General features: G+C 43.1%; 1 protein-coding gene across 16 annotated transcripts in view; it reads left to right on the plus strand.

The window, feature by feature from the left end:
• Positions 1-13815, plus strand: part of PLEKHA5 (pleckstrin homology domain containing A5) — a 1790419-nt gene that overhangs the window by 1647884 nt on the left and 128720 nt on the right. For all 16 annotated transcript variants that reach the window (XM_069628398.1, XM_069628397.1, XM_069628399.1 and 13 more), the window contains one exon: positions 12475-12624. In XM_069628398.1, coding sequence (XP_069484499.1) covers positions 12475-12624 — 150 coding nt within the window. The remainder of the gene's footprint in view (positions 1-12474; positions 12625-13815) is intronic.

Raw genomic sequence — 13815 nt, forward strand, 5'->3', positions numbered from 1 at the left:
CTATGGCATCAGAAACTTAGAACATCGGTCACTGAGCTGAATAAAATGGTATGCTCACTTAGCAACATAATCTAATATAACACAAATGAGTGCTTCTGAACCTGCAGTCCCAGGTTCTTAGGCTACCCAAAAGTATGGAACATACATGTCTTCCCCAATTGCCACCAAGCATCATACACCATAATCCAACTCCTACTGTGCCTCCACCTACCTACATTTTAAGAACCCCAACACCTGCCAAGTTGTTAGCTCTTTAAACACAATGAGCCTCATTACAAGTTTATCTGTACAGTACAAATGTGTTGGTCATTATTGTGGCTGTACCAGAATATGTCGAATTCCGAGTTTGGAGGAAAAGTTGAGGATTTACCCTCAGCAAAAAGCTGGAGGTAAATTCTCCACCTTTACTACAAACATCTGTGATATTACTATGATGGAATTACTGCTTGCGGTATGTCTGCCAAAATTGGGATTGTGAGACCGGCATGGTATCAAGAGAGACACAGACTCAAAGATATTAGTTTTAAAAACCTTTATTTACTAAAGTTCCTGGGTTGGTGTAAAGCCTGACTGACCTGAACACTAAAGGGATGATTCCCTTATCCAGTGATTGTAAGGGCTGTAGATGTCTGAGAGTCCAAAATAAAAATCTGTCTGTATAAACCTATGCTTGCCCTCACTCTTCAACAAAAATGTGTTAGGAAGTATTTTAAAAGTCAAAAGTGGCAGTTCAACAAAAATTGGAAAACCAGAATTGGTTTCAGGTGGTCTTCTCACCAGGAGTAGGTTGGTCAGCTTCAAAAGAATGAGTTCAATCAACAACAAAAAAAGGGACTGTTCTTAGGACCTTCTCCATGGTTTAAATAATGTCAATGTCTTGGGGTTCCCTTCTCCAAACTTTAATCCTTCCAAGCTTAAAACATAACGAAAAAACCCAGTTCTTCTTTAAGCGTTGCAGGGTTCCCTTCCCTAAGATTCAACAGTAACACAAAAAAAATCAAGATTCCACTTTGATAGGCCTCTTACGGTTCCCTTCCCCAAACTTAGACCTTTTCCAAATTCAGGCCCTGCTTGAGTTTTAAAGCACAAGTTCTGTTTGTCGGGATGTACCTTTCTCTTATATACAGTTCTTTCAAGGTGTAGCATCATAGACGTTTGAAAATGCCAGCTTCTTTCTTCCTCCTAAGCGCGACCGCTCCAAGCTTTAACCCCGCTCTTTTATTTCTTGCTCTTCCTTCTCTTAACTTTTTACCTTCAAGTGCTTTCTGCACCCCTTTCTTGTTCCCCTCTGTTTTCTTTACTTCTTTCTCGTGCCCATGGCACCTTCCTTTTCTTCTCCTGCAGACTAGTACCTTCTTCAATTTCTTGTGCCCTCTGGCACCTTCTTTATCTTCCTCCGTGTACACTTGCACCTTCTTTGTCCTTCTTGTGCCCCTGGCACTTCCTCCAACTTTCAGGTGCAAATATATATAGCATAACATAACACACTTGCACACTTTCCACTCTGCTGTGTCGCATGGGCCCTTCTCTCGTTTCGCGTCACTTGAACCCTCTTTATTACAATTCTTTCACTTTGCGCTGCTTGCACGCTCTGCTTTTCTTACTTTCTCTTGATCTTGTCACTCTTCTTTCATTCTATATTGCTTTACTAGTTCCTTTAATTTCTTTCCTCTTTTCCGCTCTGTGCCACTTTATGCATTCCTTTCGCCCGCTCTGCCTCAATCAGCCACATGCTCCTGAGTCCCTCTCTTACTTTGACGAGACTCACCTGGGCAGCAGTGCGTTGACGAGCGGTCCCTTCTGGTTGTGCTGGCCTGAGGTCAGGGTCTCACCACTTGCCCCTCAGTCACTTTTCTGGCAGGCACAGGTCCCAAGGGAATGAGCAATGTTCCGACCGCAAATAGCAGCCTGCAGGGTGCTTCGCTTCGGCTCCCTGGCCATGCCACAGCCCCTCACCAACACCGGGCCAGCATCTCGGCATGCCATGCTCCTCTGGGCCATTTATCCTGCTGCTCTCTGCTCCTCTGGTCCAGACAACGTCCCCAGCTCGCTTTCCCACCTGTGTAGAACCACACCTTTTATAGTTGTGAAAAGAGTCAAGTGGAGTCTGGTGGAGTGATAATTAGTGATCCTTAGTAAATGCCCGACTCTGCCTGACTCCATCAATGGGACACCTTTATTTCTTTCTACAGACGGTTTCTCTTACACTCCCCATGTTATTCCTATGGGAAATCTTCACTACTCTCGGTTGCCTCTTCCTTGTTCCCAGTATTTGTTTGAAATGGAGCAGGGGAAATGGGATGGGTTTGGAAACCCATAAAAGCTAAGGGAAGGGTTTTGAGGTAGAATGAGAAAAGGGGGAATTACCATGTCTCGCCTTCAGATGTTCTCCTCCCAATCCCCCGTGACCCTCCACTCAGGTGATCCTCCCTCACTTGTCCACCGCAGGGTCAGGATCCAAAAGCAATGACCCTTTCCTAGGCATCTGATTAGAGGATCCCGGGGGAGTAGGTGGGAGAACATGTCCGGTTTCTCACAGAAGTTACACTGCCCTGCCATCACTTGTAATCCTACGGTAAATCTGCGGTACCAAGTTGCGATAACGGTAATAGAGTTTGGCAGCATTTCGGCAGATTTACCACCAAACCTGCAATGAAGCCCAATGACTCCTTCACACAATCATCTACTTACAGTACTCTGTATGATGCAACATAACTTTTATTCCAAAATTTCTAAATTGAACTCTTATTATTTCTCAGAGTATAGACAAAGGGCTTGGTATAATTTTCTCCTTGTGGTCATGACAGCAATACTTTTTTTTCCTAGACTTTGAGAACGGTTTAGGATCTGTGTTTTTTTTGCTTCTCACACTTTACCTTTTCATCTAGTGTGGCAACTCTCACTACTCCTGCATTCTCCTAAGGCCCAATATCCATCCCTGCAAAGCTCATACTCAGGCAGAGGACCCAGTCCAAAGCAGTTGTAACAAAACACACTAACAAAGTAATTGAATACACCAAAATGATTCTTGTTTTTGGTCATCTAGATCACGTTGGTATAATAGCAAGTGCAGACCAATCTTCTTTAAGGAAAACATTTCAAGTCCACGTGGAGCTGTAAGAAGACCAGCTTAAAGTGATTTGTCATTCCGGTAGCATCCCTCAGGTCTTACCACATTGGGCATTCGCCCACACTCAACTTCAGAGGCCAAGTGCTCACTGTGAGGGGTCAGAAATTTGAGGCAGACAACTCGGTAAAGGTTTTTCACAAGTAGCCGTTTTATTAACTCAAAAGGGTTTGACAAATGCCTCACTATCCCTAACATAAAGAGGATTTCCTTTCCTATTAATATAAGCTAAAGGAAACACACTAATAAAAAGGAATCCGTCCCTCACACCTATACATACATAAAATTCATGAAGGTAATATATGGCAATTCAAATGTAAAAGAAATAACGGTTGTATTCAACATAAATCCAATAACTGTCTATCCTTGTAACCTTGGTCGGATCCTCTACCCCAGAATCAAAGCAAGATTTTCAATCAGCCCCCCTATTTCTGCCACCCCCTTCCTTGGGAAACTCCTGGAGAAGTTGCTTTCCCCCAACTTACTTCACACACTGGACTTGTTGGTGGTCTGCACGACTATCAATCTGGATTCTGGGCATCCATAGGCACAGAAACTGATCTTCTGAACACCTGTAAAGAACTGCTTGCATCGCTAGACTCTAACTCTGCAGCTGTCCTCATTCTACTCGATCTCTCCTCTGCCTTTGACACGGTCAACCACTCTATCCTCATAAAACATGATACCCTGGGTATCTCAGAGTGGGCACTGGAGTGGCTGACCTCCTTCCTAACTGACGGTTCGTCCCAGGTTGTACTGGATACCTTCTCCTCAACTAGCTCTTTCTCCACTTGTGGATTCCCCCACGGCTCAAACCTCTCCCCCTGGCTTTGTAACACTAGCCTTGCTCAGCTGGCACTCCTCATTTCCTCCTCCTCCCTCAACGTCAGTGATACGCAGATGACGCACAACTCTTTTTCAAACTTCTTGCAGACCCTTTTGCATCTTCCATCATTCCAGACTGCCTATCTGCTATCCAGTCCTGGTGCACTTTCAACACTCTCTGCCTCAATGCCAGCAATATGAGATCCTTCCAATTGGGAGCCCTGCTCCCTCCTTCTTCCCCTTACTCTGGCCATCCTCTATGGGCTCTCCCCCTTCATCTGAAGCCAGAAACCTTGAAGTCATGTTCGACTCCTCTTTCCTTCTTCCCTCACTTTCAGAACATTGCCAAGAAGTCCCACTTTCAACTCTTCCTTCTCAAAGGAATTCTCCCTTTCCTAACTTTCCCCAGAAGCTCCATATCACCAGAGCCCTTCTTCTCTCTAGGCTAGAATATTGCAACAGCCTTCTCTTGCATCTACCCTCTTCCTCTCTATGACCCCTCCAGCTAATCTAGAACAGAGCAGCAAGACTTATCCTTGCCCTCAATACCAGGGACTGCATCTCTCCTGCCCTGCCCTAAAAACTCTTCACTGGCTCCCGTTTGCTTCTATGATCAAGTTCAAATCCCTCTGCATCATCCATATGGCTGTCTGGTTCCAGGCGCTATCTACAATTTGCTCGTATTAAATACTCTCCCTCTAGACATCTACGTCCCTCTGGTACCAACTCTGTGTGTCAAGTGTTTTACTAAACTGAGAGCCGGAGGCCAATCTGTTTCCTCAGCTGGCTCCCTCTTATGGAACAGCCTCTCCCTTCTTCTTCGTCTTGAGCCGGACCTTGTCAAATTCTGGAAGGTCCTCAAGACTTTACTCATCACCCCCTCCCTTCTTCCCTCTTCTGCTAATCTCACGGTCACTGGGATTGGTGACCAGGGCCCTTATGTGTCCTTTGAGGCCCTGGACTCCCACACCCAATCGCCTTCAGCCTCCGCCTGCACACAGCACTTGCCTTGACACTTATTGGCCCTTGCCATTGTAGGCCTGCACTTACCAATTTATTTCTTTTACAGATTAATGCTCCCTAGCACTACCTACTCTGGGGACTTACAACCGCTGCTCACTCACGAGCACAGGGCACTCCAGCACTTACCCAGCCCCCTCTCCCTACACTTGCATGCTCTGAATGCTCACAAGGACAAGTAGGTTTGTCTTTATCTTGCAGTGTATTCATTTGTTTTCTATCCCATGTTACCTCCCTCCTGCCCTGAGTGCATTTTGAAACGCAATTTACTTGTTGTATAAGCACCAAACAAAGGCCTAATATATAAATAAATAAAAAGTTAAAATAAGATCCTTGTTCTAGCCAAGTTTTGATATTAGTCCTTCTTGCTCCAAAAGTCTTTCACTTGGACTTTAACAAAGGTTCAACAAAACGAAAAGTCTTTATCTCCCCACGTGTAAAGACGAAAGTTCAACACAACTTCTCCTCAAGAAAACAAATGTACTTTCAAATTCTTCTGCATCAACAACAATGTTTTGTCAGGATCATTCCACCACAATTTAGTGAATACCTTTGTGGTCTGGCCACTTCTTCTCCACAACCTTCAGTCACAATGCAGTACTTTAATTACTCCTTCCTGGTCCACTAACATGCCAGGACTACCTGCACAAAGTCCCTGTCCTAGTATACTCGCCTGCCAGGACAAAAAGCTTGAATGGTCTTCCCTGCTCTTCTTTACTATTTTTTACAATGTTGTTTAATGGTCTCTGTTCTAACACACCGGTGCGGTTGACTATCGTGAATCCAGCACGCTCAACTAGCCTCTTAGTTGGTACTTTTCTTTAATTCATCTTAGTGCTGCTCCCATCTTTGCATTTAATTGCCGACAGTCATAACAAGTTTATTTTTCTCTCTATGTCTAGTCCTATTCCTACTCACAGGTCTTCTCGCATATTTCCTCATTTTCCTGTTTGACGCAATGCTCCAATCTTCTCTATCCACCCTTTGTATTCCAGAGATTCTTTCATTAATGCTGCACTCTGGAATGCTCGATCTACCGCCAAGAAAACTCATTCTATCCTTGCATGTTTCTACGACTCAATCTGCATTTTCCATGCATTACTGCGGCATGGCTTTCATCGTTTAACTCAGATATTCCTGCTTCTTTAGCCACATCAGATACTATTGTTACTCATACTCCTGGTTCTCTGGGTCATGGAGGAGGTACTGGTATTCTTTACCAGTCTTCCTCTGTGGTTCATTCTAATTCCCTCTCGTTACCTACCTTTACCTCCTTTGAATAATCTTTCCACTTTGTCCAAGTATTGTGCTGTGACCTTTCTTTTGATCTATCGTCCTCCTGGTCCTCTTTCTGCAATGCCATTGATGCTCTACTTAGTGTCGTCCTGCCTTGCTCCAATTCTTTCTTACTATTGGGTGACTTTAATCTACATCTCTCTTCTATTCATGCCTCTTCTCCCTTTCTTGCTATTATTGACTCGTATTGTCTCGCTCACCCTCCTACTCCTCCTTCCCACATCTCTGGATCCTATTTTTACCACTATGTCTACCTATGATGTTTCTATTTATCCTGTTTACTCCTCTGATCATCACTTGCTCTTTTCTATTTATCCTCCTGTTCTTGACACTTGCTTACTCCCTCCTGCTCCTACCCCTTCTTTTTTCCATCACAATCTTTCAATACCCCTCTCTTTGCATATTCCTGTATTGCCACTCTTCCATCCCATTCTACTTTTCCAACTTTCTATGGATGACGCTTCCTGTGCTTTCTCCACTTCCCTTTCTACCTCTCTTGATACTCTATATCCTCTCTCTAAATGTCTTCCTTCTCATAAGCCTTCCCAGCCTTGGCTTACTCCTTATCTTCGCACCATGCAAAGGGCTCTCTGTCACCTGGAGCGTTGTTGGCATAGATCTCAATCTATATCTGATGTTGTGACCTTCTCTTCTTATCATACTCTATATTATGATGCACTTCTTTCTTCTAAACGTCTCTATTACCCTGATCTCTTGCACTCTCAATCATCTCACCCCTGCTGTCTTTTCCAATCCCTTTCTCATCTATTGTCTCCCTTTCTGCCTGATCAATCCTGTCTCTCCACTCTTACTGCATCTGACTTTGCTAATTTCTTCACTTCTAAAGTGAATTATCTATGTTCTGCTATATCTCTAATTTCTCTCCCTTCTTCTTGCCCTGTTGTTTCCCCTTCCTCTTTTACTGCATTTTTTTCTTCTTTCTCGACAATATCTATTCCTGATACTTCTTTACTCATCTCCCGGGCTCATCCTACTGCTTCTCCAAAGATCCTGTTCCTTCTACTCTTATTTCTAAAATCTATTCTTCTCTCAACTCTTACATTACCAGTATTCTCAATATCTCTTACCACTTCTACTTTCCCTCTTCTATTCCAACATGCTATTATTCTTCCTGTCCTGAAAAGAACCCTCCTTGGATCCTGCCATTCCTTCTAACTTTCATCCTGTTTCTCTTCTTCCTTATCTTAATAAATTGTTGGAACATCTTGTTTACTCCCAGGTTTCTTCCTTTGTCACTCTGAATTCTATTTTACCTCGCTTCCAGTCTGGTTTCCAACCCATTCATTCCAGGGAAACTGCTCTTCTTTCCATCTGTGACTCTCTTCTTTCTGCTCGCTTTGCTAAACACTCTTCTATTCTCATACTCTTGAACTTATCTGCTGCTTTTGATACAGTGGATCACACACTTCTTATTCAATCTCTTTACTCCTTTGGATTTTCTGGTTCTGTAATCGCATGGTTTCAATCTTATCTTTATAATCGCTCTTACTCAGTGTCATGGTCTGGTGTTTGCTCTGATCCCCTTCCTCTTTCGCACTATGTTCCACAAAGGTCTGTCTTGGCCCATTTCCTTTCTTGATATACCTCTCCCTTGGCTAATATCTCTTCTTTTGGGTTGTCTCATAATTTTTATGATGATGACACCCACCTATTTCTATTGTTTTCTTCGTTTACACCTACTATACATATGAATCTCTCTGCCTGTGTCTCTGCTATAAAAATGTGGATGTCGGACCACATTCTTGTCCTTAATCCATCTATGACTGAAGTCCTCTTTTTTCCTGCTAATACAATTCCTCTGCCCGTTTCTCCTCCCTTTGTCCTGTTTTCCCCTAATCATCTGCCTTTTTCTCGTACCTCCCGCATCCATGGCTTTCATCTTGATACTAATCTTTGTTTCACTGATAACATTTGGATAACATTCCTTTGTTGTTGTTCAATCTTTTCAATATTCGGAAAGTTAGACCTCTTCTCACTTTCAGTGCCACTAAGCTTCTAATCTCTTTTTTTAATATTTTCTCGATTATTCTGTTCTCTTTGGTCTTCCTGTCCCTCGTCTAGCTCCTCTTGAATCTGTTTTTAATTCCTCTATCCGTATCCTGTATTCCTTACTTGTTGGCGACTCCATCGCTCCGACTTTGGCCTCTCTTCAACAGCTACCCTTCCACTCTCAATTTAAATTCAACTTTCTGTGCATAGTATTCAAATCCCCTTATGGACTTCCTCCTATTTATCTTACCTCTATTGTTTCTTTTTATGTTCCGTCTCACACTCTTCGTTCTCAAACCCACTTTCTATTAACTGTACCTCGCCGTCCATGTGCTGCTTCTCGCTTCCATTCTTTTTCTTTATTGGTTCCTCTTTACTGGAATGCTCTCACTTTCTCTGTGCGGGCTATTCACTCCTAAGCCATCTTCTGTGCTGCCCTAATAACGTACTTACTTCAATCTTAATTGTATTTTATGTCTCATTGTAAGTTATACTTTGTATTGTACTCCCCTGTTCATTTCAATTGTATGGTAAATTGGCAAAGGCACTATATAAATAACAAATAAATACAAAAAGCTCCTAACACTGCTACAAGTACATTGTGGTAAGGTTCACTAGAAAAGTGTTTAGCTTTCTTCAACATTGAAATTCACCACAACTTCTAGGACGAGATTAGACACATTGATGCTGTTTCTTCCACTGTTGTATTTGCCACATCCAATGCAGGTTATGCTCCTCTCCTCCTTGATACTTTCTATCAGGAGGGCTTCTCTCCTGCCACTCTTGTTTCCCACTTTCACATCAAGTAACTGCTGCCAAGGTTTCTTTATAACACTTGCCCCTTCTTTGCTTTGGCAATACTTGTTGATGTCTTGTTCAACTATTGCCTCTTCCTCACTCTAGCCACAAAGGTTAAAATCTTTCTGCAATAATGTTCTCTGGGTGTATGCTCAGGCAAACGATCTAGCAGTGAACAGTGCCAAAACCAAAATTATGATTTTCGGTAAACAGAACAACTCGAAGTCTAAATTCAAGTGGAGTTATGCAAGGGATATTTTCGTGTATCTAGGGGTACCGCTATATAGCACCTTGTCTCCACGCAAGTACGGTGAGTATATAACTTTGAAAACATTGAAGAAATGGTTTGTGATTAGGCAGTTCTTTCGCAACCAGGGTGACAATAACATAGAGGGAATGGTTGGGATTTATTCCAAAAGTATTGTCCCTATGATTCTGTATGTGTCTCCCATCCTTCCCACACCCATGGTCAAATGAATGGATGGACAGCCTGGAGTCCCGGCTGTTAGGCTCAATTTTAAGGGTGACCACCTCAGGCCCTGTCAAGGCTATTCGATGTGAACCCGGAATTCAATCAATCCGCTCACTATGGCTATTTCAGAGATGTAACCTGTACCTGTCTACAGTTATATGGCCCGATTGTATAAGGGGACTACTGTAAATGTACTTCTTGAGCAGTTGAAAATGAATGCATTCGAATGTTTGGGCAATCTTAACATCAATATGCATGATTTGTTGGGATTGCCCAATTATTCTCTTGTTTTAAAAAGGAAGACTATTAAGGCCGATATTGTTGCAAATATCGAGTCGTTAAGTAAAAAATGTATGTATGAGATGCACAGCCAACATACAGGTTCCACAGATAGCTACCCTGCTTTTACACACTTCGGTGGTGAGAACCCGCTGATTATACTGCACGAATCTGCAACATATAGATTAGGGAGTAGTGCAACGGGTCAGTAGAAATGTAAATATTTTAATTCACATACACGTAAAAAAACTCTTATAAAATGTTTCAATCATGCACAGAAAAATTGTTGTAGCCAAACAAACATATTGAGTTGATATTTCACAACACATGCAAGAATGTCATCCATCTTTAATTAATTAAAGATGATTTTGTGAGGTTAGTAACACATGTGAGAGGTTAGTTCCACATACATATACATGCATCAGTCCTCTCCATTTTGTGTCTACACTCATTGGTATTTCTGGATTCGGGGAACCAAGACTAGGATTTGGACTGGGAAGTGGTGCTAGGGTTAGGGCTGGGACGAGGGACTAGTATATGACTGGCATGAGGGACTAGGACAGGGAAGAGGGGCTATACGTAGCATGAGGCACCAGAAGGGGGGTGTTGGGAATTATGTCCAGGCAGGGGCGGTTGGGGATTAGTTTCAGACGGGGGGTTGGGTATTAGGTCCAGGAAGGGGAGTTAGGATTGGGCCTAGGAAGTGGGGGTTGGGATTGGGCCGGGATGAAGGGGGTTTAAGATTAGGCCTGGGAAAGAGTGGGGCTAGGATTAGGCCTGGGAATGGGGTGGAGCGTAGGATTAGGCCTGGGAATGGGGGGGGGGGTAGGATTAGGCCTGGGAATGGGGGGGGGCTAGGAGTAGGCCTGGGAAGGGGGGGGGGGCTAGGATTAGGCTGGGAAGGGAGGAGTAGGATTAGGCCTGGGGAGGGGGGGGGCTAGGATTAGGCCAGGGTAAAAGGGGGGTGTTTAGGATTTGCACTGGGAAGGAGGAGGGCTAGAATTTGGACTGGGACGGGGGGGCTAGGATTTGGACTGGTTATCAGGACTAGGATTTGGACTGGGAAGTGGGGCTAGGGTTAGGGCTGGGGCGAGGGACTATTATATGACTGGCATGAGGGACTAGGACAGGGAAGAGGGGCTATCTGTAGTAGGAGTTACTAAGAGTACAGCAGGACTGTGACGAGGGACTAGGAGTAGCAGTGGGAGCAGGACAAGGGACTAGGAGAGTAGTACTAGTAGGACTGGACAAGGGACAAGTAGTAGGTCTCAGAAGAGGGGCTAGGGTCAGGTCTGGGATGTTTGGATAGAAGTAGTCATGGGTACGTGAGCGAACAGTGGGCCTTGGAAGAGAGGCTATAGGAGTAGGCCTGGAACAAAGGGGCTAAGACTGACATCTGTAACCTGTGACACTCCAGATGTTTTGGACTATGGCTACCATGCTCTCCCGTCATTAACTAGGATAGCTCAGGGGCAACGTGTTTGTCTTGGAAGCAAGGCAACGTGGAGCAACATGTTTTCAAATCCCGATCACGCGCTTAACCACTCGCTGGTATTAAGCATGTTAACAATACAATAAATAAAACTATGCTCGGTAGGGCTGATGTCAGTTTACAAAAACATCTGGATTAGAAAAGGTTGCAGAGCCCTGGGCTAGGAGTAGGCCTGAGTCGAATTCTGTAACAAATGTGTAGGACTGGTATATAGATACCACAGTTTACAGGGCTCTACGTTTTCCTTGTTTACTCATGCCTCTGCCGAGACATATTGGCAGATGAAAGCATGGTAAGAAGCAGGACACAAAAAACAATTTCTGATGTTGCTAACACATGCCAATATTCATGCCAGTTGCCAAGCCAACACATATTCTGCTTCTCAACATCCTTCATTTTTCTCTGCACTTTGTAGCATTTTTTTTGCCCTCATGGGGGTGCTAACCACCAGCATAAGTGTAAAAACCAAAAAACAACTTGCTATGCTTTTTCTACTGAAAGTTTTATCTAGATTTATTACAGGTTCGAATATTGATTTTTTTCTGAGGCTGCAAGAGTTCAAATTAATATTGTTTTGTTACAACATACTGATCTGGTCAACTCTTTATGGATCTAATGTACAGAAGCGGCCTTAGTCTGCTAACTAAATTAATTTGTATATATTACCTGACCCACAAACTGTTGTTAAGGCGGATTTATGTGCCTGCATAAACGTATCAAACGTGAATTGTTTGTTCTCCTGAAGACTCGTTGGTGTAATGTAATGGTAACACCCTCCCCAGGCTATCTGTGTCTTTTATAAGGTAGGGCATTCTCGGTGAGTGAATTATCTTTTACCTTTTATACTTTGGATCAGTGCAGGTACAGATTTGCTATTCATCAGTTTGTGTTAAAATAAAGCTTTGTATGCACAGGTTTGGCAAGGTATTTACCATGTGGGCTGCCTTAACATAATGGTAAAAAATGAAGCAGCCAACTTTATTATTGTATAACTCATTGCTGCCGTCATCTTTGTTAAAATGCCAAATCAGTATTTGAGACCTGTTTAGAGATTTTTTGTCTTAATGTATACTATAATGGTCTGATACAATGCAAACATGACAGTGAATATTGTTTAGAGATCGAACTGATCAAATCACTTATTTTTTTCTGCAGTTTCGAAGGAGGGATGACAAGGTATTTAACAATATCACTGAACTGGAGGATGCTGTCCGGGAAAATGATATAGAACACCGCCATGAAACTCCTGCACAAGAGATTCTAAGACTAAAGGAGGCAGTTCAAACAGAAAAGATTAATTTGGAGGTGTGTACAGTTATCTGGAGTGTCTACAGAGATTTTCCAATCTGATTAGGTTCATGGCTTGTATGAAGCCACTTGGTGGAGGGTGACCGGGAAGGTAGGCCTTTGGTATTGGGAATGAATATGTATTTATCTTTTTGGCTTACATTCCCCCTTTCACCCCAGATGTTGATCAATATGTATGACAATATGGGCCAGATCCCTGCTGGTGATAGTCTGAGGTATCAGATTAACCATGACATCCTTAATCTCTCTTCCAGTTGCAGCATATCACACTCATTGCACTTGATATCTATACCTCTCATCAGTTGAAATAAGGCTTTCGCGAACATCTGAATCGATAACTGTGACCTATGGGAGATTACTATTATGAATCATTGAAACAATTTTAATAACAGGCTTCTATGAAATGTTGCTCTTTAAACCTTAAACTTCCATTTAATTGGATATATGTATGTGTGTGTCTCTATGTGTGCGCGCGCGTGCCCCACCAGCCAAGCCGAAAGCTCTGGCGACAGAGAAACACACGTGCTTACACACAAGCACATAACTCCAAGCATACTTTCGACGGGATCATCAAAAGGTGCTTTAATAGCAACTACAGTTTCGTTGAAACATCCACCGAAAGCTGTCAAACCTGTGCGGTCAAACCCCTCTGCGATTTCGCAGTCTCACTCACTGTGTGGCTCTAAGGCAAAGGAAATTCACATTGCCACACATAAACCCCCGCCTACTGTTGTATCCGATCTGTCAAAACGGCAGTCAAAACATCATTCTAAGTTCAAACATGGGGAAAAACATACAACAACAATACAAGAGCTACACACAGACTTCTAGTTCTCCTGGTACTACAACAGTAACTTCATCAGAGTACACCGAGGCTACTGAGATATTGTCCAAATCCCTAGTTTGTAAAAGAGCTATGAACCCAGAGGACATTGTGCTTCCCCTTCCAGAAACGCCAAGGACAGGTACATATACTAAAGACGGATTTTAACTAACAATGGACACGGTGTCAGAGTTTGTCACCTTTATGAAGAATAACCCAATTAGCCAAAAACATGCATTTTAGAAGAGGGTGAACCACTTCCCGAGTATCCCACACTTCACCAATCTCCTGTACATTCCTTTATTGATTTTACTGAAGCTAAATCCAGTATATTTCAGGGCGACCGGGATGATCTATATTATCAC

Source organism: Ambystoma mexicanum, chromosome 12, assembly GCF_040938575.1.
Source record: "Ambystoma mexicanum isolate Mex_15411 chromosome 12, UKY_AmexF1_1, whole genome shotgun sequence".
Taxonomy (NCBI): domain Eukaryota; kingdom Metazoa; phylum Chordata; class Amphibia; order Caudata; family Ambystomatidae; genus Ambystoma; species Ambystoma mexicanum.